The sequence below is a fragment of the Tamandua tetradactyla genome, chromosome 3, assembly GCF_023851605.1.
Source record: "Tamandua tetradactyla isolate mTamTet1 chromosome 3, mTamTet1.pri, whole genome shotgun sequence".
In the NCBI taxonomy this organism is placed as follows: domain Eukaryota; kingdom Metazoa; phylum Chordata; class Mammalia; order Pilosa; family Myrmecophagidae; genus Tamandua; species Tamandua tetradactyla.
Genome location: NC_135329.1, coordinates 207510265 through 207533783, shown reverse-complemented (window position 1 = coordinate 207533783; position 23519 = coordinate 207510265). Strand labels below are relative to the sequence as shown.

The 23519-nt window shown below is 49.7% G+C and overlaps 1 protein-coding gene and 1 long non-coding RNA gene across 2 annotated transcripts; one reads left to right on the top strand and one right to left on the bottom strand.

Annotated features, from left to right (window-relative positions):
* The first annotated feature begins 6099 nt into the window (after positions 1-6099).
* On the top strand, positions 6100-16141 carry NMUR1 (neuromedin U receptor 1). Its single transcript, XM_077155418.1, has 3 exons — positions 6100-6184; positions 7943-8810; positions 10738-16141. The coding sequence occupies exons 1-3, from the start codon at positions 6182-6184 to the stop codon at positions 11118-11120; spliced, it is 1254 nt and encodes a 417-aa protein (XP_077011533.1). The 5' UTR covers positions 6100-6181; the 3' UTR covers positions 11121-16141.
* Positions 16142-17667: 1526 nt separating this feature from the next.
* LOC143676620 (uncharacterized) lies at positions 17668-23439 on the bottom strand. Its single transcript, XR_013172226.1, has 3 exons — positions 23379-23439; positions 23086-23171; positions 17668-18205 (listed from the first exon to the last, which is right to left on the bottom strand). It is a non-coding gene; the product is annotated as an uncharacterized LOC143676620 (long non-coding RNA).
* Positions 23440-23519: the final 80 nt, after the last annotated feature.

Sequence of the window (23519 nt, the reverse complement as noted above, 5' to 3'; positions counted from 1 at the left end):
GGAGAGTGGTTCTGCCCTAATAAAGGTCTGTGGCGGTCCACTCAGCCCTCCTTGTTTATTGTGCACCACGCAAACACACTTGAGACTTTCTGGGATGTGAGAGGCCAACCGATGCCACAGGCGGTGGGTAAGCCTTGATTTCATTTAATCCTCACATCAACCCTTTGACGCAGGGACTATTATCATCCCCATTCCGTTCCCGGTATATTGCAAGCCGGCAGCTAGCAAACTAGAACAGGCAGCACCGGGTTTGGAAGGGGAACTAAGCCTGATATGTCTACAAAAACCCGGCTCTCTGACTGGGTAGTGTGTGCATGCATTTTTTTAAAAATCTAGGCCCTTGAAATGGACTCCCTTTGGAAATGGGGAGAACTAGGGGCAGAGCTGTGGAGTACAAGGCAGAAAGCTTGTTAGTCAGATAAATTTAGGTTCAAATCCCAGCTTCAAGACTTAGCTGTGTGTCCTTGGGTAAATTACTTAACCTCTCTGAGTCAATGCTTCCTTGTGTATAAAGCCAACTTATCATAAACTGGTAGCTGGGAGGGGTAATGGACTTTGAGAAGCCCCTCTATTTTAGAACAGGCTGTTTATGAGTCTGCTATTTTGTGAGTTCCCAGATGGGGTTCCCCAAAATAGGAGACAGTCTTTCTGAGTTTTACAACCTGGAACCCCTTGGCTTCCCTATGGATACTTTTCTCCTGGGCATCTTTTTTCCAAAATGGTTTTGTAAACCTTGTTAACCTGTTTGGACAGGCCGCCTCCCTTGATGCAGAGCCCCACGTGTGGGCAAGATTGCCTGGCAGCTGCACTTTACCTGTGCTTGCTGCTCACCCCTCTCTCTGATGCTGGCTGCATCTGAGAGGCCTTGGCCCCTGAGTGGCAGGGACGTCCGGAAGTCTGTGGTATCTTCCATTCCTTGGCACCTGTGCTGTTTGTCTAGGACTGTGGGGTTCTCCCACAGCACAGGGAGTTAGCCTTCCTCCACACCAGGATGGAAGAACTGATATTCACCTTGTCCTGTGCAGGGAGGGCAGGGCCTGCCTGCGCCGCCCCCACTCCTCACCCAGAGCAAGCGCCTCAACAAGTAGGCATGAAACCCCAACCTGGGCCTGAGTCCAGGGGCGTGCAGGGACACACTACCAGTCCTTCCCACTGCGAGCCTGGGGAGGCGGGTCCAGCCCCACAGCCTCCCTGCTCCTCCAGCCTCCACCGAGTCTGTGAGCTTACCCCATGTTCTTTGGGAAATTCTGCCCAAATTAGCCACAGCCAGTTTGAATATCTGCAAACCAAGGTCTTCACATGGCACAAGAGCCTGCCATTGTCTGCGGCAAGAATTTCATGAGTAGCATCTCCCGGGGCTCTTTCTCCAAATTCTCAAAACTCCTGGCCTTCTCTTAACTTTTGGCCCACTGTGCCGTGCTGATGCCTGCCTGGCCCTCCCCGCCACCTGCCGTGTCTCTGGGTTCTGTCCTTCCCCCTCATCTGATGGCTGTTGGTAGGTACGCCCAGCCCTTTTTGACTTACTTCTTCAGTCTTTGACCCTAAGAATATTCCAGCTCTCAGAAAGACTCATTCCACCAGCTTGTGCGACTGTCATTTTCCCACCACTTTCAGGTTCTTGAATTTACTTTCTCCAATGTAATGTTATTTATATTGTAATCCTGACCTCCTTTAAATAGTTCTTCGAATACTTATACTTTTGTACCTATTGGTGGTGACCTTCCAAGGACCAGGCAACCGGAGCAGGTGATAATGGGGAAGAATTGTAAAACATAATTAAACCAAATGAAAGGGCTCTGCTTTTTATTATCACGAGGTGCCAATGATCCTAAACAATGTCACTGATAAGATATTGCTCCTGCCAGGCTCGCTGCTCCCTCTGCACCCACCTCTTGGTGCACCACTGTCTATTGGACAGATGGAATTAATGATATTTATAGAACATTTGGAAACTAAATCAGGCTGAAAGCATTTATTGGTAAAGGGACATTATGTCTGCAACTGGCTCTCATCCAGTCCAGAAAAAATCCAACACACACGCACATGGAAAAGGATACAACAGATGTGGTAAAAGAAACTTTTAAAAAGTTTTTTAAAATTATATTTTTATTGACACATCTTCACACACATACAGTCTATATATGGTATGCAATCAATGGCTCACAATATCATCTCATATTTGTGTACTCATCACGTTGATCATTTTTTGGAATATTTGTATCAATCCAGAAAAAGAAATATAAAGGAAAAACTCATACATCCCATACTCCTTACCCTTCCCTATCATTGGCTACTAAATATTTCCATCTACCCAATTATCCCCCCATTATTTATTTATTTTTTTAATCCATATTTTTTTACTCATCTGTCCATACCCTGGATAAAAGGAGCATCAGACACAAGGATTTCACAATTGCACAGTCACATTGTAAAAGTTATAACTTTATACACTCATCTTCAAGAATCAAGGCTACTGGAACGCAGCTCAACAGTTTCAGGTACTTCCCTCTAGCCACTCCAATACACCATAAATTAAAAAGAGATATCTATATAATATCTAAGAATAACCTCCAGGATAACCTCTTGACTCTGTTTGGAATCTCTCAGCCACTGACACTTTACTTTGCCTCATTTCTCTCTTCCCCCTTTTGGTCAAGAAGTTTTCTCAATCCCTTGATTCTGAGTCCTAGCTCATGCCAGGAGCAGATGTGGTAAAATTTTAACATTTGGGGAATCTGATTGAAGGATATATACGAATTCTTGGTACTATTCCTGCAATGTTTCTATGGGTCTGAAATTACACTAAAAAGTTAAAAGGAAAACAAAAACAGTAAGCCAGACACAGCAAACTGCTGTGAACTAATTAGTTCCTGAGACCTCTGACACCAAGCACTAAGGGCAGGAGGCCAGAGCGATGAGTTTTTACCCTGAAGTTTACCCGGTTAAACAGTGAGCATTCACAAATTAGAAGATCCCAAGAGGAATTTCTGTAATGCCTGTGAGTGTGGTTCTGGCTGGGAAGCACCAAGTGAGCGTAATGGTGGGTGACAGGAGCTGCCCATGGGCACCAGTAAAGCTGGCCCCAGTCTCAGGGTGGCACAAAGGACCCACAGGTTCAGGACAAGAGAGAACTGGTCTTTTCCTGGCCCTTTTACTGCTGACCTTAGCACTTCCTCCCTGTGGCCACAAGAGGAGGTGGGGGTGCGTAGGCTGAGCCCTTGAAGAAGGAGACAGCCATTCCCTGAGTCTCAGGGCTACGTGGCTACTTGCAGGAGGCCTCTGTGCAGGCAGGGAGGGTGGAGGTGACAGTCCCTGGAGGTTCCCCCAGCTGCCGGCCTGCACTGCGCCCGGCTCCTCACGGGTCTGCACTTTCCCTCTTTCCGTTGGAGCTCAGCTTTCCTGCCCCAGGTTGCTGGCGACCTTGCCCTTCCTTCCTGCCAAGCAAAGCTCTTCTGTCCTCCAGCTCCATCCCAGCCCTGACTCCTGGTGGCTTTCTGCTATCTTCCGGAGAATTCTGAGCATAATCATGGCCGCCATTTCTAGAGTACGTCACCTGCACTGAGTGCTGCAACACACGTGATCTTGTTTAACTCTCACGGCGACCCTGAGAGGCCAGTGCTCGCTTTCCTGGGACAGAGGCCAGGAAGCTGGGTCTGGAGGTGTAAAGTGACTTGTCCCAGGCCCCACGGCCAGCTGCAGCAGCACAAGGACTCTCACCCAGGCCCACTGTCCTGCGCTCCTTTACCTTCCCTCTTCTTTGGAGTGGGCCCATTCTGTGAGCCGAGTCAGGCTTGAGGAGTTCGGGGAGTGCCGGTGACCAAACACAAGCCGCAGCTCACTGAGGTGCAGTCAGAGCCAGGAGTGGGGACCCCGGAACCCCGAGGGCTCAGACCTCCCCTCCTCTCTCTCCTGGCCCTGGCTTGGCACAGGCCCAGCTAAGCAGAGCCAGATAAGCCCGCCTCCCCCAGCCCATATATTTGCTGTTCCCAGTTCCCTGTGTTTGCCGACCCCCATTGCTCGTGGGTCCTGGGATGTCCCATCACCCAGGTTGCAGAACAGCCCCTCCCACCCACCCAATGCCTCAGTGTCCCCCAAGCTCATCTCATCCTCCTGGCCTCATCTGAGATGGCTCTGGTGGAGACCTGGGCTGGGGCGGCCCAGGGAGTCAGCAGGGTGAGGAGGGGCTAAGCCCAGTCCCGGGTCTGCCGGCCCCTAGAGGTCCTTGCTTAGATGCTTGCTGTTGTGCGGAGCGAGGTCCTGGAGAGACGCCCACCAGCCAGCGGAGGAGCTGGACGTGAACAGCCAGAAAGCCTGGGGACACTGCCCAGGAAGCCACCCCAGGACCTGAGCAGGGAGCCAGCGGGATGTCATTGGGCTCTGATGGACCCCCCTGCTCAGGCTCCAGAGGCCAGGGCATTCAGCCCCTCCGGACAGCTCAGGGGTGGGGGCTACAGCTGTGATGGCCACTGGGCTGGTACTTTTGGGGGGCAGCCTTCTTAGCTGGGTGTGGTCTCTCTGATCTGCTGTAGTGCTGTGGCCAGCTATTGAGCTTTCCTACTGTGCTGGCGCATTCTGCCTCTGTAAGGCAGGGATGGGCCTTTCCCCAGGCTCTGAGCACGGCTAAGGGGTCCAAGGTGGGTTTCAGACCATTCAAAAGCTTTGCAAATAGAACGCTCGCCTGCCATGCAGGAGACCTGGGTTTGATCCCCTGCCCATGCACCACCCCTCCCCATCAAAAAAAAAAAAAAAGAAGGAAAGGGTATACAAAGTGGTGTGTGTGTACATGTTCCAGGGATGAGGAGGGGTTGGCGACACCCATCAGATGCTAAGACTATAGGAACCTGGATTAAGAACCTGCATGTCTTTTGTTGAGGTACATTTCCATCCATCCATGCAGCTGTAGGGGCTGGCAAGTCTGAAACCCATTGGCAGGTGAGCAGGTTGGAAACTCAGACAGGAGTTGATGTTTTCATTTTGAGGCAGCATTTCTTCTTTTCCAGGTGACTTCAGCTTTTGCTCTGGAGGCCTTTAGTTGACTGGCTGAGGCCCACTCACATTATCCAGGGTCATCTCTACTTAAAGGCAGCTGATTAGAGATGTCAACCACATCTGCAAAACACCTTCACAGCAACACCTAGACCAGTGTGTGACCAAAAACTGGGCACCACAGCCTACCCAAGGTGACATACACTTACCAAGTTCCCTGGAGAAAAAACTTCCGGCCAAGCAGTGAGGTTGCAGGCCCGGGTGGGGGTGGGGGTGGGGGCGGGGAGGTCGCTGGGTGGAAAACGTGGGGAAGCAGGAGGTGGCTGGGGTCCAGCACAGGCTGGGGGAGCACAGGAGAGGACAACCAGGAAGCCAAGAGCAGGGAGGCGAGACTTGGGTGTATCCCTTTACAGAGGGCAGGTGGGGTCGCCATGCAGGGTTTTCCAGTGGAGGAGGGACATGTTGCTGGGGGCTCAGGAAGATGGCTCTGCTGTGGGTGGCCGCACTGGAGGGGGGTGGCCGCTTCTGCAGCACTCCTGGAGAGGGGCGAGGACCTGGACTCAGTCTGGAGGACAGGTGCCCTGGAGCTTGGGGAGGAGGGGGAGGGAGGAGGTCCCAGCTATGGGGAGGTCTGGCGCCTGGGGGCGCTGGGGCAGCAGCTGGATGACCCCCTTTGGGTCCACTGATTTCGAGGGGCTGGCGGGGTTTCCTTGGAGGTGTGTCTGAAATGCGGCGGCCGGGGCTGCAGGGACACCCGTGGCAGGGCTTATGCTAACGGCAGCAGCTCTAAGCTCGGGACAGCCTGGGAGACGCAGTCACTTTCACCTCTCCGAAGCTCGGGCTTCTCATCTGTAAAATGGGTCGCTGTGAGGGGTCCGTGAGACACTGGCGCTTCTGAAACACGACCGCTGTCGCTGGGCGGGTGTGCAGGTGCCGGGCGTCCCGAGGCGACGGTGTCCTGGCTCCCCCGGCCGGGGCGGGCTGCGGGCGCGGCACTGCCCCCTGGTGACCCTCCCTGTCGGGGCGCCCAGGACCGCGACAGGCGGGGCGGCGGGGCGGCGGCGGGGGTGGGGGCACTGCTCGCGGGCGAGCGCCGTCAGTCCGTCAGTCCGCTCGCTCCTCGGGCGGCGTCTGTCTGTCGGTGGTAGACGCCGTCGGTTCCCAGGGGCTCCGGGCCCCGCGGGCCGCAGACGGAATGGTAAGTGGTCGGGGGGAGGGGGCGCGGCGGCCGGGGGGAGGGGCCGCGGGCCGGCAGGGGCTGTGCGCGGAGGTAGGGGTCGGAGGGCATGGGAGCGGCCCCGTGGGGGGCGACCACACCCCGAGGGCGGTGTCTCTCAACCTGTGAAGTTATTTCTGCCTTTTGCCAGCCGGGGAAGCCGCCGGGCCGGGGCGGGGGTTGGGGAGCTCCGGCGGGGCAACCCTTTCCCGGGAGTAGGGAGCCCCCCTCGAACCATGGATGGCGCCTGCGCGTTCCCGGCTCCAACATGATAGGGCTGGATTTGGGTAGGTGAAATGCGCTGGTCCCCGAAGGTGGAGATTTAGGTGTGGGAGAGGCAGGGAGGCTTTGGTGAGCAGGAAGACGCTGGGAGAGAGGGAAGGACCTGCAAGAGGGAACCTGGAAGTGGATGGTGGGTAACAGGCTGGGAGAGGCCCCAGGTCCTGTGTGAGGAGGGAGATGGAGCTGAAGGAATAAGGGAGGGAGTCCAGGAGTGGAGCGGGGGTGGGGGGTGGGAGGGGGTGGGAGCAGCAGGCAGCCTGGCCCTGCTGGAGACCATCCCCTGCCTGCTGCCAGCACATCAGCCGGCAGATGGTGGGCTCCCGGGTGGGCACCGTCCAGGGCGGCTTGCATTGGGGCAGCACCTGGCCTTTTGTGCCAAAGCCGTGTGCCCAGTGGATCCCCCTTCAGCCCCTGTCCCATCTACCCCTGGACTCTGCCCTTCCCTTCCCATCTGGGAAATAAGGATGATGCTAATAAGGATTGAAATCAAGCACTTAAGAAGTTGCTGCCACTCTCCTGAGAACTTTACATGTATTCTCACACTCAGCCTTCACAAAAACAATGGGGTAGGCCCGGTGACCTCTCCATTTTACAGATGGGGAGAATGAGGCCCAGTGAGGGAAAGTCTCAGCTAGAGAGAGGCAAGGTCAGCATCTGACTGTAGGCGTGTCTGTTTAGCTCTGGGGCCTATATCCTTAACCTCTAGAACTGGGTGAAAAGAAGGGGAGCCTGGCAGAGAATAGGGGACCCCAAAACTGGTAGCATCAAGGTGGCCAAATATTTAGACTTTGAGCCCTGGGGACAGAAAACAGAAATGAGAGCCAGTGTTTGTATGAGCATTTTCATATATATTTTATAGTCTTTTCACTCCCTTATTTGGGTCCCGGCAGAGACCCATTCCCCACAATGACTGGGAAATAACCAGGCCCTTACCAGGTGGCAGGCAGATCCTGCATTAATGCCTTTCATGGGTTAAACTCCCTGGATCTTCGAATAAGAAGGAAACAGCCTCAGAGAGATGGACACACTAGGTCAGCCAGCCAGGATCTAGGGGAGGCTGGGTTCAAATGGAGGCAGTTACTTCCAGAACCCTTGCTCTTAAAGACTGTGAGCCTGTGCCTCATGCCCATTTTATAGATGCCAAAGTGAGGCTCCTGTGCCTCTCCTAAAGGCCACTGCTTGAAGGGGAGAGACCCAAGAGGAGGCTGCTGCTGGCAAAGCCCATGCTTGCAAGGAGCTGGCATTTAGAAAAAGTTTTCAACATATGGTGACATTTGCAATTGAAGTGCAGCATTTTATCATTTTTTTAGATGTATGTATTTGCATCTCTGACTGTGTAATGCATTTTACAATGGATGGCAGAGATGTTTTCTTTCTGGGCAGTATGTAAGATTAGATGCATTAGGACATAGCCAGGAGTCCTGAAGTGACTTTTCTGGGTGTCTCTTCTGTTCACAGGCTCCTCTCTGTTCCAACTGCTCCATCCTCCCCGGAGACGGGTTCCCAGGGACGCCAAGGGACCACCTCCCCTGCAACGTCAGTGGGACTGCGCTGGAAGACTTGAACCTGACCTACGAAGCGCTGAGAGTCAAGTACTTGGGGCCCAGGCAGTCTGAGCTCTTCGCCCCCATCTGCGCTGCGTACCTGCTGATCTTCGTGGTGGGCTCCGTGGGCAACGGGCTGACGTGCCTGGTGGTCCTGCGCCACAGGACCATGCGCACGCCCACCAACTGCTACCTCTTCAGCCTGGCCGTGGCCGACCTGCTGGTGCTGCTCGTGGGCCTGCCCCTGGAGCTCTACGAGCTGCGGCACAACTACCCCTCCCTGCTGGGCGCCGGCGGCTGCCGCTTCCGCACGCTGCTCTTCGAGACCGTGTGCCTGGCGTCGGTGCTGCACGTCACGGCCCTGAGCGTGGAGCGCTATGTGGCCGTGGTGCACCCGCTCGAGGCCAGGTCGCTGGTGACGCGCACCCACGTGCGACGCGTGCTCGGCGCCATCTGGAGCCTCGCCGTGCTCTGCTCGCTGCCCAACACCAGCCTGCACGGCCTCCTGCGGCTGGAGGTGCCCTGCCGGGGCCCCGTGCCCGATTCGGCCGTGTGCACGCTGGTGCGCCCGCGGGCCCTCTACCGCCTGGTGGTGCAGGCCACCGCGCTGCTCTTCTTCTGCCTGCCCGCGGCCACCATCAGCGTGCTCTACTTCCGCATCGCGCTGCGGTTGGGGCGCGAGCGGCGCTTGCTGTGCGGCCTGGATGCCTGGGGCTCTGGGGCTGCGGCCGCCCACGTGCAGCTGCGGGACCCGGGTCGGAGACAGGTGACCAAGATGCTGTGTAAGCGCCCCGGGAAGGCGGGGGGTGGGGGGGTGGGGAGAGGTGCTGGGGGGGAGGGGAGGAATGGGGGCGCGGGGCCCCTTCCCGGGCCTGCAGGGAAGGCCGAGTGTCTGGGTTTTGGAGCCCGAGTGGGTTGTTTGGAGGAAAGTCCCCATAGATATGGGATGTGTGTGTGTATGTCTGTCTGTCCCTGGGTGTATGTTCTTTTAGATTACTCTGCTAGGAACTTACCCCAAAGTTAACTGTTACTGGCACACAGCAAGATCGGCTACATAGTTTGTGGGGTACGAAATGAAAAATTCAGGTTCCCTTGAGAACAGCAAGATGGCAAGAGCAGAGCATTCCACCAAAGCCCGGGCCCTTTTAGCTCTGCCCCGTGTGCCACCCATGCAGCCCGTCCTCACCCAGGGAGCCAAACTACAGAAAGGGCAGGGGCACGTGGAGGCCAGGCTCTGGGGTGACCGAAGCTGGGGTGGGGAACTTCCAGGTGTCTCATCTCTGCTCTAACCTTGTCTCAGCTCTCTTCCTCCCTACGCAGGCCCTGCCTCCCTCACCCTTTCCTTAGACAAGGGTTCTGATGGCTGGGATGCAGGTCCCGGTCTTCCCGGACCAGAGGGGCAGGATGCTGAAGTGTGCAGTCCCCAGTGGAGGCCAGGGCACCTCCAGCTGCATTGAGGCTCTCTAGATCTTTCCATGGTCCCTGGGAGACAAGACAAGCAGATGCTAAATGGGCCACTGATTCCCTCCACCCCCCTCCACTGCAGCACAGCCCCCCTCTGCTGGCCTGGATCACTAGGTGGGGATTGCTGGGGCAGGAGAGGAGAACAGCCCATTCCCAGAGAGGGCCAGCTCCCACCCCCCCACCCCCCAGCGGGGCAGTGTCCTAGAGCTACGCTTGCTGCCAGTTCTGTGTCGGGAGGGCTGAGGCAGACTTTGCCCATGCTACAGACCAGCTGCCCCTCTCCCCACCCCCGGCCAGCAGACAGGGCCCAAGTCAGCAGCTGGCACACATCTGGGACAGGCTTTCCCTGCTGGGAAGGTGGGGTGTCTTTTTAAGAGCACCTTGCTTGCTGGCCTGGGACCACTGGCTTTCTTTCTGTTTCCAGTCTTCGCTTTCTGAGGGCCTACTGTGGACCAGGCTGTGTGCCGAAGACTGGTGGGAACGGGGGATTACAAGGAACACTGCTAGAGCATCATGGGCAGATGCTGCAGGGAAAAGACAGCGAGTGGCAGAAGCAAATCCAAGAACCAAGAACCAAGAGTCAGGGCAGGCCTGGTGGCAGGCTCAAGGCAGGCCATGACTAGGTAAGGCCAAGGCTGGAAGGAAGCTTGGAAGAAAGAGGGAGGCCTTGGCCAGTCCATTGTGTCTTTTGCTGGTGGGAGAAACACCCTCTGCAGTGAAGGAGGAGTTAGTCCAGGACTAACTTCCCAGCTGGGGCTGGGAAGGCTTCCGGGGCCAAGGCAGGTATAGCCGGGGGCGTGTGTGTGATGTCTACGTGGTGTTGGTATGTGTGTATATGTGTGAGTGTGTGTGTGTCTTGCTCTCTCTGGCCCCATGATCTCGCTGTCTTCTGCTCTCTGATCTGTGCCCCTTTCTCCTGCTTCTCTCTGTATATGCATCGGCAAGGGCCTCCTGAGTAGGCCTTAACCCCGCTCTGTATCCCATTGGTGGTTCAACATCTGCAACTAAGAGTCACCCGATCCCAGATTCCACTGCAAGAGAGGTTGATTGGGCCAGCATGGCTCAGTGGCCACCCCTGGTGCAATCAACTCCCAGGGAGCATGGCCAGGGCAGGGGGACTTTCAGACACTATGGGTGCAGGTGGGACAGGAGAGGGGGCAAGCGTGGGGCGGGCTGACCTGAAGCCCTGGGGAAGGCAGCTGAGTGCAAGGCTGGCCCCGAACCCTGGCCTCTCTGCCCCTGCAGTTGTGCTGATTGTGGTATTTGGGATCTGCTGGGCCCTGTTCCACATAGACCGCCTCATGTGGAGCTCCGTGTCCCAGTGGACGGGCGGCCTGCAGCTGGCCTTCCAGTACGTGCACATTGTCTCCGGCATCTTCCTTTACCTTGGATCGGCCACCAACCCCGTCCTCTACAGCCTCATGTCCAGCCGCTTCCGAGAGACCTTCGGGGAAGCCCTGTGCTTTGGGGCTGGGGGCCGCCGCCACAGGCCCTGCCACGGATCCCACAGCCTCAGCCGGGTGACTGTGGGCAGCACCCTGTGTGACTTGGGCTCCTCAGGTGGCAGGGCCCTTGCCCTGGCTGAGGACAGTGGCTCTGAGGGGCAGCAGGAGGTTGATCCCTCCTAAGCAAGCCTTGAAACAGCTTCGCCAGGAGGTGCCAGGGGGTCATGTGCATTTGGGGGGCCGTGACTACCTGCAGGGATGTCCTTGTGGCCTGCCCCTCTTTGTGCCCTGTCCCACCCCAGCCTAGAATCTGACCAGCACCTCTGTGAATCCTGCCACCACCCCTGTCTTTGGGATTTGAGGGTAAGCATGAGAGGAGGAGCAAGCTCTGATCACTGAGGGCCCACGTGCCAGGCAGCAGGCAAGGCGCTCCATCCTCCCAGGAGGTGCTGTTGTCTGCCCTCCAGAGCCCCGGGCACCCCAGTTAAAGTGCGTCCCCTGCAGAAACATCACAGTCAGTTAACAGGGGCACAGTACTCCTCCACTGGGACAGCCTCCACTGGGACAACATTTCTGATATTCCCCGGGCCCCCGTCTTCCCTTCCCATGTCTTGTTAAGTGACTGCGAGTCCTGACCCCTCGTTGGCCACTAGTCTACTCAGCCTGCTCTGGGCCCCCCACCACGAGGAGCTGCTGGGTGGCAGGGGCGCCCAGGGACCCAGGAGACCTGGTCCAGCGTCAGCCCTGCTGCCTTCACCTTGCTATGCGACATCAGGCGGACCACCTCACTTTCCTGGGCCGCGGCACTTTGCTGGCACTCCAGCTGTGGTTTTCTGTGCTGCATAAGCCACTGCTTGTAAAGAAACCAGCTGATATCCTCAGATCAACAAGGCGGAAATCACTCTTCTCTTGTCGTCCCCACTTCCTCCCTGACCTCCAAATGCCCCTTCGCACCCCTTCCCCTGCCCCCAAGAGCGGCCCTGGGCCTGGTGTTTGCTTGCACTGGACCAGGTGGGATTTGGCATTGAGGCAGGGCCAGCGTGAGAGTCAGACTCTCCCCCTCCTGCCTGCGACCTGGCCCAAATGCAGCCTGGCCGGGCCTCGGGGGAGCAGAGCCCTGGACCTGGCTGGCCAGAGGGTCTCAGGGACAAGAGACACGGGCCATCCAAGGGCAAGGCGTGGCCTTGCGGGTGGGTTGGGGGGTGTTCTGCTTTGGGCTCAATGAGGTAAGAAGAGGGACAGGGCCAAGTAACTCCATGAAACCAGTTCCCATCCTGAATCCCGGGGGACCGGCTCAGTGCTCACTAAGGATTCAGAGCATGGGGTCCATCCAGGTCACCCGGTCTTGCTCTCAGGAATCTGAGCCATCCCTGGACCTGGTCCTCCTGACAGGCCACTGAGGTGGAAGAAGCCTGGCTGGCAGGGCTGGGTGCTGCAGGAGGACCCAGCAGGAAGGTGGCGTGCTGTTGGGGTCATGGGTCTAGTGGCCCCAGCAGCAAGGAACCCCGCTGGGGCCCAGATCCCTGCCTGCAAAGCACAGGGTCACAGTTATAGAGATAAATGCTTATTGTAGAGAACTTGAAAGTACAAATAAGCAAAAATGAAAACAACTTCAAAAAATTTAAAACCACCCGTAACCTTACTCTCCACAGGTAAGTGCTATATCCATCGTGGTAGGTTTTCTTCTAATAGTGGTTTAAATGATTGTGATAAAAGTCAGTACATGCTTCGCCCCTTGCCTTTTCCCAGCACACGTTGCATCCAGGCTCCGGGGCCCACTCACTGGACTGGCGGGCCCCATCCTGGTGGGCCGTGGCCAGCCCTGGGCAGGTCCCCTCCATCTCCCAAGACTCGGTGGGGGTCAGCCCCTGCGTGGTGGCACAGCAAGGCCCCGGTGCTCCCCGTCTGCTGAGCTCGGAAGAGGCTGGGAGAGACCCTGGGTGCCGGGCGGCGAGGTGGGTGCCAGTGGGGCCTGCATGGTGAGCTCGGGGCAGAGGGTGGGGGAGGCTCGGCTGGTGCAGAGGTGAAGAATGAGCGCGGCAGTGGCTGAGGGGACACTCCAGTGCTTCCCAAGGATAACTGGGGGCAGTGGTGATTTCATGGGCACCAGAGCAGAGATTGGGGAGCTGAGGGGGGGGCTGTCTGGGAGGAGCCTTCAGCTCTGCTCCTCAGTGGGTGGGCCTGAGCCTGTCCTGGCCAGCTGCAAAGTTGCCCTGAGTGGGGAACGCGCCCAAGAGGGGGCCTTGGGGAGGGGTTGAGAGTAAAGGAGGGTAAAGGAGGAGTAGCAGACAGACAGGCGCTGTGAAAAGCGGCAGTGCAGAGCTGTAAGTGCCCAACTGATGTGTCTGGTCCCCCAGGGCCTTGGGGTGAAGTGGGGGTGGCGCCACCAGGCCAGAACATTAGGCTGGAACCAGAAGTTGTTCCCGAGACTAATTTGGACTCCTGGAGGCTTTTCCTGGGCACTGGGGATGGCGTACGGTTCTGAGGAACTTCCCTCAGCGGGTGTTCACAAAGGACACGTGACCTGCCAAGAAGCCCTGGACAGACAGGGGATGTAAGCTACCAGGGGGCACGTGCTCCCCAGTGTAAACAGGTGTCTCTGCAGCAGGCCCATGCCCAGGTCCCGCTTGTCACGGTCATTGGTTGCCGTGGAAAATTTAAACAGCAGCTCTGGACTCGGCCCTTGAGGAAAAGGGATGGAAGTGGAAAGGGTAGCCAGCAGGGCCTAGCTGAGGGTCCCCATCCCTGCTGATGGGTACTGTGAACTGTGCTGACAAGCCACTACCCTGTCCCTGACTCTGCCGGGGAAGCAGCATCTGCTGTGGCCCTCATTGCAGGGGCTCTGTCTTCCATGATGCTCTGGACACATGGCACCATTCTCCTGGGCCCCCCAGTGCCAGCCCTAGGCCAGGCATCCTCAGCTCTTCTCTGGCTTACATGGGGCTCAGGCCACCTGCCCCTGCCAGCTTGATCACCCCCTTCCCCCTCCTTGGATGTCTGTGTTTGGGCCCTGTCTACTTCCCATCTACTCCACTCCTGTCATTATCTTTGAGGACATCAAAGACCACGTGCTGCCCCTTCTGATGTCCTGGGTGTCAGTTCCTGACCTTTGCAGCAGCTCTGGTGACCTCTTCCCTTCACCCCGGCCTCATACTCCCCTGGTCCATCCTCACATCCCACCCAACCCGCACCCCACTCCCATATTTCCAGTAGTGTTTTCTATTTCTGAAAGTCAACTCTCACCCATGACTGCCTCCTCCCTGCTCTCTCACTCTGTTGGCCCCACCAGAAATGGATTCTTCCACCCCATCTAGCCTAGGTTCTTCACTGCCTTGCTTTTTTCCAATCCATCAGCCTCCTCTGACTTCCACGTCCTTTCTGATGGGTCCTAGGTCCCAGAGCCCATCACATTCAACCCTCTCTGGCAGTATTCCTGAAGGTCAGGGTGAATATACTGGAATCATTCTTTCCTGCTTGGAAAAAGGTTGATTTTCTTTGGAAATCCAAAGTCCAAGATTAGTCTCATCAGCAAATTCTTACAAAGCTGCATCTGCCCACCCTTCCTTCTGTTAAGCATCTACTCAGGGAATGAGAAGTACTATGTCGCACGCCATGTCTGGTTTCTGCATAGTTACGTGGTATTTTCAGAATCACTCCTGATAACTGCAAGTACATCTCATTTTTTTTTTTATTTTGGTGACATATATACAATAAAAAATTTCACACTTTATCCACCTCCAATCATACAATTAAGTGATGTTAATTACATTCACGACATGCCACCATCAACCACCATTCATTATCAAAACTTTTCCTCCACCCTAAACAAAAACTTCTTGCCAATTAAGCATCAACTTTCTATTCCCCTCCCCCACCCAGCCACTGGTAGCCTGTGTTCTAGTTTGATTCTAAGAATTTGCAAATGCTAATTGTTAAATATAAGTGAGATATACAATATTTGTCATTTTGTGCCTAGCTTATTTCACTCAACGTGTTACCTTCAAGCATGTATCCAAACTTCATTCCTTCCTTTTTATGGCTGAATAATAATAATAAATACAGTATATGTATTCACCACATTTGGCTTTTCTGTTCATCTGTTGATGTACAGTTGGGTTGCTTATAACTTTTGGCAATTGTGAATAATGCTGCTATAAACTTTGGTGTGCAAATATTTGTTCAAAGTTCCTGCTTTCAGTAGTTTTGGGAAAAATTCCAAGCTCAAGAAGTGGGATTTCCTGGGTCATATGCTAAGTTTATACTTAACTTTCTAAGGAACTGCCAAACTGTTTTCCATAGCAGCTGCACCATTTTACATTCCTACCACCAATATATGAGGGTTCCTATTTATCCACACCCTCTCCAACATTTATCTATTTTAAAACTAGTATCCATTCTGGTGGGAATGAAAAACTATCTCACGGAAGCTTTGTTGTTCTTTTCCCTAATGGCTAATGATGTTTAACACCTTTTCATGTGCTTTTTGACCATTTGCATATCTTCTCTGGAGATATGTCTACTCAGACTTTTGCCCATTTCTTAATTGGGCTGTTTATCTTTGTTGTTGAGTTATAGGAATTCTTTATATATTATGGATATTAAGCCCTATCAAATATAGTTTCCAAATATTTTTCCTATTCTGTTGGTTGTCCTCTTACTTTCTTAGTAAAGTCCTTAGATGCACAAAAGTTTTTAATTTTGGTGAAGTCCCACTTATCTATTTTTTCTTTTGTTATGCTTTTGGTATAAAGTCCAAGAAACCATTCCCTAACACAAGGTCCTGGAGATGTTTCCCTGTTTCCTTCTAGAAGTTTTAGTTTTGGTTCTTGTCTTCAGTTGAGAAATGTATATGATAGCTTTCACAATGTGACTGTGTGATTGTGAAAACCTTGTGCCTGATGCTCCTTTTATCTACCTTGTCAACAGATAAGTAGAACATATGGGTAAAAATAAATAATAGGGGAACAAATGTTAAAATAAATTTAGTTTGAAATGCTAGTGATCAATGAAAGGGAGGGGTAAGGGGTATGGTATGTATAAATTTTTTTTTCTGTTTTCGTTTTATTTCTTTTTCTGAATAGATGCAAATGTTCCAAGAAATGATCATGATGATGAATATGCAACTATGTGATGGTATTGTGAATTACTGATTATCTATGTAGAACAGAATGATCAAAAGAGGAATGTTTGCAATTGTTACATGTTTTTTGGTATTTAAAAAAGTAAAAATAAAAAATTAAAAAAAAGAAATGTATATGATTTTGAGTGGATTTTTGTAGGTGATGTGAGGTAGGGGTCCACCTTCATTCTTTTGCATACGGATATCCAGTTTTCCCAGCTCTGTGGTTGAAGCAGCCATTCTTTCCCCCACTAAGTGGACTTGGCACCCTTGTCAACAATCAATTGGCCAAAAATATGATTTTATTTCTGAACTCTCAAATTCTTTGCTATATAGCTGTCCTTGTGCTAGTACCATAGAGCTTTTTATTACTGTAGGTCTGTAATACGTTTTAAAATTGTGGCATGTGGGTCTCCCCAATTTTTTTTCTTTTTCAAGATGACTTTGAGCCCATCTCATTTTGCCCATTGCTTAGAGTCTCCCAATCTCCCCATTCTTTTCTTATAATGAATCGACTAAGTTCTCCTCATAGAGGATTTGCCTTTTTTTGGTGGGGGGAGGAGGAGGGATGGTGGGGCTCTGTAGCATTTGGGCTCCCTTCTCATTGAGGAAATCCCTCACTGTGTGGTTCTTGGTGGGAGACTGAGTCCAGGCTTCCACTGCAGAAGCTGAAAGGGATCTCAACCCTTGCTGAAATCTACTGTACACTACTGTGTGGGCCCAGCCAGAGGCAAGATCTGGACAAGGAAATCTAAGACCCAGGACAGTGCCATCCCAGGGGCAGCACTGCTAACAGCAGCATGCTGTGGAGACTATCCCTGGGACTCCCCGCCACCCAACCTCCCCTGGTTTCTGCCCATTTTTTCAGCTAGGTTTTCCAGGCTTCCTGTTGATATTTTATGCCGATAGCCTTTCAATAAATCCCTTTGCTGCTTATACTTGCCAGAGCCATTTTCTGTTGTTTGCAACCAAGAACCTTGACAGCTCCATGTGCCCACTGGTTTGAAGGTAACACAGTTTGTTCTACCAATGGTTATCTTAACAAATTTCCAAGATGAGCAAATATCATTAATTTTTTTAAAAAACCCAAATTGCAGTCTGTAATAGTTAATAATCATTCTCATTCACTTTCTCACTAGCTTCTAAAATTCTTTTTTTTTTTTTTTTTTAAGAAACAGGAAAACTGAAGATAGATTCAAGGAATCTGATCCTGGGAACATCCATATATTTTTCTAACAGTCTAAGTGTCCTTTAGCACAGGAAAAGAACTTTAAAGTGCTCCTTTTGAAAGAGCAGTAGAGTGTAGGGATTGTGAGCAAGTTCTCTGGAGTCAGGCCACAAGGGTTTGAATCCTGGCCCAGCTACTCACAAATGACCCAGAAAAAGTCAGAACAGTCTTAGGCCAAAGGTACTGACATTTCAAAAGCAAGAACGTGCAATCTGCCTCCACACAGTCTCAGAGGCAAACACTGACACCTGTACCCTCCCTAACCGTCTAGATTTCTAAACATACTAGGCAGAACCAGTCTGAGGATTGTGGTGTCTCTCTGAAGTAAATGTACCCTCATGTGGTCTCTTCAAAAGGCCACACGCCAGGCCCAGGAGGACAACTCGAGGACTGGGCAGGAACAGAAACTGAGACTCAGGTGGGACAGTGAGATTCAGGTAAGGCTATACCTGGCCAGCCCAGCTCTGGAAAAGTGGCTTCAAGGGCTAGGGTTTGATGGGAGGGTCTGGAAGTTTCTGCCACATTCTCTGGAACATCTGCAAGAGTATCCAGGATCAGGTCTCTCCATCAGCTCTAAGTAATATGGGCATCATTCATTCATTCATTCAGCTAAGATTTATTGAGTACCAAGTAAGTGCCAGGCAGTGTATAAGGCCTCCGGGAGGAGGGGGGAGGCGTGCAGGACGGATTAAACATATTGACATATTAAGTGCTCTGACAGTTGGAACTTTGGGGACACAGGGGCACTTGCCCTGTGGCGGGAAGGTTTTCAGGAGGAGGTGATGCTGCTCATAACTCATGAAAGAGGGTGTCCAATAGGCCTCCTAGCTTAGGCTAGGGGAAATAAGCATCTTCAATGACAGTTACACCAAAAGTGAATCCATAAGAGGAGGGGGAAGACCCCACAGGGACACGAGGGCTCTGTCAGGAAGAAGAAAGGACACTGTGAAGGCAAAAGCAAAGCAAAAGAACACACTACAGTACACTGCCATTACTGTCATTCTCTGGGCTGCTTTGGCTACTTGGATTTGGAATAGCCCCTCCAGTCTTTCTCTTTGGCTATCTCACCTTCATCAGACATAGACAGGATTTCTTCTGTTTCTCTTTTAGGAGATGTAAAAAAGTGTAGGAGCCAGGGTTAATGGAAAACCTGCGGAATTTGTTGGGAGCAACTGGCTTCAGAGTGGCATCGGCAGTAAACTGTGGAGACTGCTATCTGCTTAATTGGAGGACAGTCTGAGAGGGAGAGAATGTTTGTTTTTTCTTAAGCCCCAAGGTCTTGTTAGCTATCTCTTGTATGTAGAGAGTAATATACTGATAAGTAGGCACTCTGTTTTTTCACGAAATGTATGCCTGCTTTTAGTCACCTAAACCCTGCAGTATATAAGCAGGAACTAGTTAAGAATAAAGTGGTCTGTCGTCTGTTATGGCTAAGCTTCAGACCCCCTGAACCCGTCTGTCTCTTTCTTTCTGGCTTTCTTTCTCATCATTCCTTAATATCGTTCAAGCTCCGTTTCATAGGAAGCAACAAAAAAGGAAAAAAGAAAATGACTTATAATCTCAACACCCAAATTAACCACGGTTAACATTTTAACAATTTGAAACAATTTGATTCCTATAAACTTTCCACATACATTTTTCTCCTATCCATGAATAATGGATTGTTTCCAAGTATTTGTTTTATAAACAACATTGCCTAAAAGCACTGGGTTGAAAGTTACAATGGTGGGATCCAGCTGACAACAACAAACTGTCCAATCAATTTTAAACATCACCCAAAGAGGATGACCAGATGTCAAATGCCTTAGTGTGAGGTAAGAGAAGTGCAAAGCACCAACTATGAAATATTCCTGCAAAAAAATCAAACTGGAATTTAACAAAGCTACCAGATCTAATCACCAGTTTACAAGAAACATTGCGGATGGAGGGATATATTAAAGACACAAGGAGTCAGTCAAATCCAGAATAAGGATAAATTGTATAGGATAGATGATTCCGTTTCTTCAACAACAAATTAAATGACCTTAAAAGGGTGGGGTATGTGTGTGTGAGGGATTCCTATTAAAGATTAAGAGGCTTATCAATCAAATTTAATGTGTGGAAATTTTTAACCTAATTCAAACAAACAAAAAAATGGCCATAAAAAGCCATTTTTTTGAGAAAAAATTAAACATAGGCGAGATATTAGACGGCATCAAGATCTACATCATCTAAAGACTGAGATGGTATAATCTAGGAATACCTAGAGTGTATAATGATAGTGACTAAATGTACAAATTTAAAGAATGTTTTTGCATGAGGAAGAACAAAGGAATGTCATTACTGCAGGATGTTGAAAATAGATGGTAATTAATATTTTAAAATTTTAACTTATGTGTGAGACTGAAGCAAAAAATGCTTGTGACACAAAATTATATTTTGACTAGTGCATTTCCTAATAAAACTTATGTAGACAGCTTAATTGAACACCATAAGTACATGGAACCTTGAGTAGGCCATGAGATTTTGTTAGTTTGTCCAGAGTGATGCCTCGATAAATCCCAGAATGATTTGAACAGTGAATAAAATATTATTTGCAAATCCCCTTCAGGGAATGGTGAGAAAGGGGGAAAATTCAACTTCCCAAGTTGAATTCTTGATATTCTCACAAGCAGTGGGGACAACCAAAGCAAGGCTGAGCCCCCAATCTTGGGGTTTGTTCATATGAAACTTAACCCCACAAAGGATAGGTCAAGCCTACTTAAAATTAGGCCTAAGAGTTACCCCCAAGAGAACCTCTTTTGTTGCTCAGATGTAGTCTCTCTCTCTAGCCAACATAAAAAGCAAACTCACTGCCCTCCCCCTGTCTACGTGGGACATGACTCCCAGGGGTGTGGACCTTCCTGGCAATGTGGGACAGAAATTCTAGAATGAGCTGAGACTCAGCATCAAGGGATTGAGAAAACCTTCTTGACCAAAAGGGGGAAGAGTGAAATGAGACAAAATAAAACTTCAATGGCTAAGAGATTCCAGAGTCAAGAGGTTATCCTGGAGGTTATTCTTACGCATTAAATAGATATCACCTTGTTAGTCAAGATATAGTAGAGAGGCTGGAGGGAACTGCCTGAAAATGTGGAGCTGTGTTCCAGTAGCCATGCTTCTTGAAGATGACTGTATAATACAGCTTTCACAATGTAACTGTGTGATTGTGAAAACCTTGTGTCTGATGCTACTTTTATCTACCTTATCAACAGACAAGTAAAACATATGGAATAAAGATGAATAATAGGTGGAACAAATGTTAAAATAAATTTAGAGTGAAATGCTGGTGATCGGTGAGGGGTAGGGTGGGGGTATGGTATATATGAATTTTTTTGTTTTTGTTTTTATTTTTTTTTCTGAATGCAAATGTTCCAAGAAATGATCATGATGATGAATATGCAACTATGTGATGATATTGTGAATTACTGATTATATATGTAGAACGGAATCATCAAAAGTTAAAGAATGTTTGCATTTGTTTGGTGTTTTTGGTATTTAAAAAAATTTTTTTTAATTAATTAAAAAAAAGAAAAAGACGTAATAGAGAGGCTGGAGGGAACTGCCTGAAAATGTAGAGCTATGTTCCAGTAGCCATGTTTCTTGAAGATGATCGTATGATACCGCTTTCACAATGTGACTGTGTGATTGTGAAAACCTTGTGTCTGATGCCCCTTTTAACTAACTTATCATCAGACGAGTAAAACATATGGAATAAAAATAAATAATAGGGGGAACAAATGTTAAAATAAATTTAGATTGAAATGCTAGTGATCAATGAAAGGGAGAGTAAGGGGTATGGTATATATAAATTTTTTTCAGTTTTTCTTTTTATTTCTTTTTCTGAATTGATGCAGATGTTCGAAGAAATGATCATGATGATGAATATGCAACTATGTGATTCTATTGTGAATTACTGAATATATATGCAGAACGGAATGATAAGTTGTTTGTTGCTATATTTAAAAAAATTTTTAAATTAAAAAAATAAAAAGGATCTACATCATCTAAAGGCACATTCTGAAATGTTTACAGTGAAAACGGATGCTTGGGATTCAGTTTAAAACACCCACAGAAAAGAAGGAGGGTAGGAAAGAAAGGAGGGAAAAGAAAGGTGGTGCAAAAGAATGACAAAAATATTGTTTTAAATCTGGGTAATGGGTAAAATGGGATTCATTATATTTTTCTCTTATGTATGCTTGAAAATTTACATCAATTTTAAGTTTGCAACGAAGATTCATGAATGTCTCTCCGTCAGCAAGTGTACTTCTTTAGGTTAAATATCTATAAATAGAATTCCTAAATGCAAGGACTGGCATTTTTATCTTTATTGAAAACTGCCAAATCTCTCTCCTGATGTTTGGAACAGTCTGCCTTTTCACCAGTTTCCCCACAATCCAAATGCCACTTGTTTGATGTTTTAATTTCTGTTAATCTGCTAGATTAAAAAATAGTATCTCATCACTGGTTTAAAATTGCATTTCCCTGGTGGTTGTGAGTTAAACACCTCTTCATAACTTTATTGGCTACTTAAATTTGTTCTGAAAACTGCTTGTTCACATCCTTTGCCCATGCCCATCTTTTTTTGAAAAACTGATTTGAAGTTCTTTTTAGATTCTGATTTTTGTTACATGTTGCAAATATTTCTTTCCAACTTTTTGTCCTACTTTAAATTTGTTTATAAGGACTCTTGCATCCAGAAGTTTTAAGTTACATGTCATAATTTATGGATTTTGCTGTTATAAGAAATTTATATCCAAGTTCATGTTGTTTTTAATAAGAATGCTTCCTAATTTTTCATCAAATGTTTTACTTCTTCACAGATAAACCTTATCAAGTTAAAGAAGTTCCCCATCAAAGCAATGTGGTTTTTCCCTTGCTCTAGTCTGTTTAACAGACCTATTTCCTTACTTGAAACATTTTTGCATTCATTTCAGCTATTAATCCTATTTACCAATATTCCTTTACTACACTGTTTGGTTAAATTTGCTAATATTTTAATTGAATCTTGCATCTTTGATAAAAAAATAAATATGCTTTTGTTTTGAGTTGTCCCTGATCAGTTTTCCTAACACATCTGGGCTAGTCTTGGTAAAGTAAATTAGGTAAAAGTGCTTAGTGAGACACCAAATCTAAAATATGGAAGCAAGTTGTTCTTCCTATTCTCCTTTATTACCAATTTGCGTATTTCTGAAGCAGACAACAGCAAATGCATATAAATCAACGGCTTTAGACAAGTTCATTAACCTCTTTTGAGTCTCAAATGCCTTAAATATAAAATAGAGCTAACACCTCCATTCTACTCTTAAGTCATAAGTCTGTTGTAAAAAGTTGACGCGCAATGCGACTGTGTGATTGTGAAAACCTTGTCTGATGCTCCTTTTATTTACCTTTTCGACAGACGAGTAAAACATACAGATTAAAAATAAATAATAGGGGGAACAAATGTTAAGATAAATTTAGCAGATTGAAATGCTAGTGATCAATGCAAGGGAGGGGTAAGGGGTATGGTATGTATGAATTTTTTTCTGTTTATTTCTTTTTCTAAATTGATACAAATGTTCTAAGAAAGGATCATGATGATGAATATACAACTATGTGATGATATTGTGAATTACTGATTATATAAGTAGAATGGAATGATCATATGGTAAGAAAGTGGTTATGTCTTTAAAATATTAAAAAAAAAAGTTCACGACACGATGTATGAAAAGGCACCTAGTGCAATGTCCCACACGGACTGGAATGCATTTTAGCTATATTACTACCCATTCCTAACTGACCGGGTCGGCGGCGGAAAGCGACGGTACTCGGGGCCAAGAGGTTCGAGTCTCCGTTACACCTCGCCTTGGTGATCCGTGCTCCGTTTCTGCTGAGAGTGGGGAAGACGCTAACAGAACTCCCCGACCCGATGGGCGGCCCAACCCGGCTACCAGCAACGAACGCTTGATACCAACCCTGGCACACGAGCCCTCAGCAAATGGCTATTACAGCCGTCCTCTACTTTCCTGCGGCCTCCCCAGCCACCCGCCGGGTCCCCAAGTTCTGCGGAGCCTGCGTCTCCTCCCGGGCAAACCTGAGACGACAGCGCCGCGTACACCGTGGCAGCCGCCCACCAGCCGGCCGCGACCAAAATGCCCGCGTTGCGCGCAAGCGCCGCACGTGCGGCCCCGCTCGAGACCCCGCCCCAGGCCCACGCACCGTTCCTTGGGGGCGC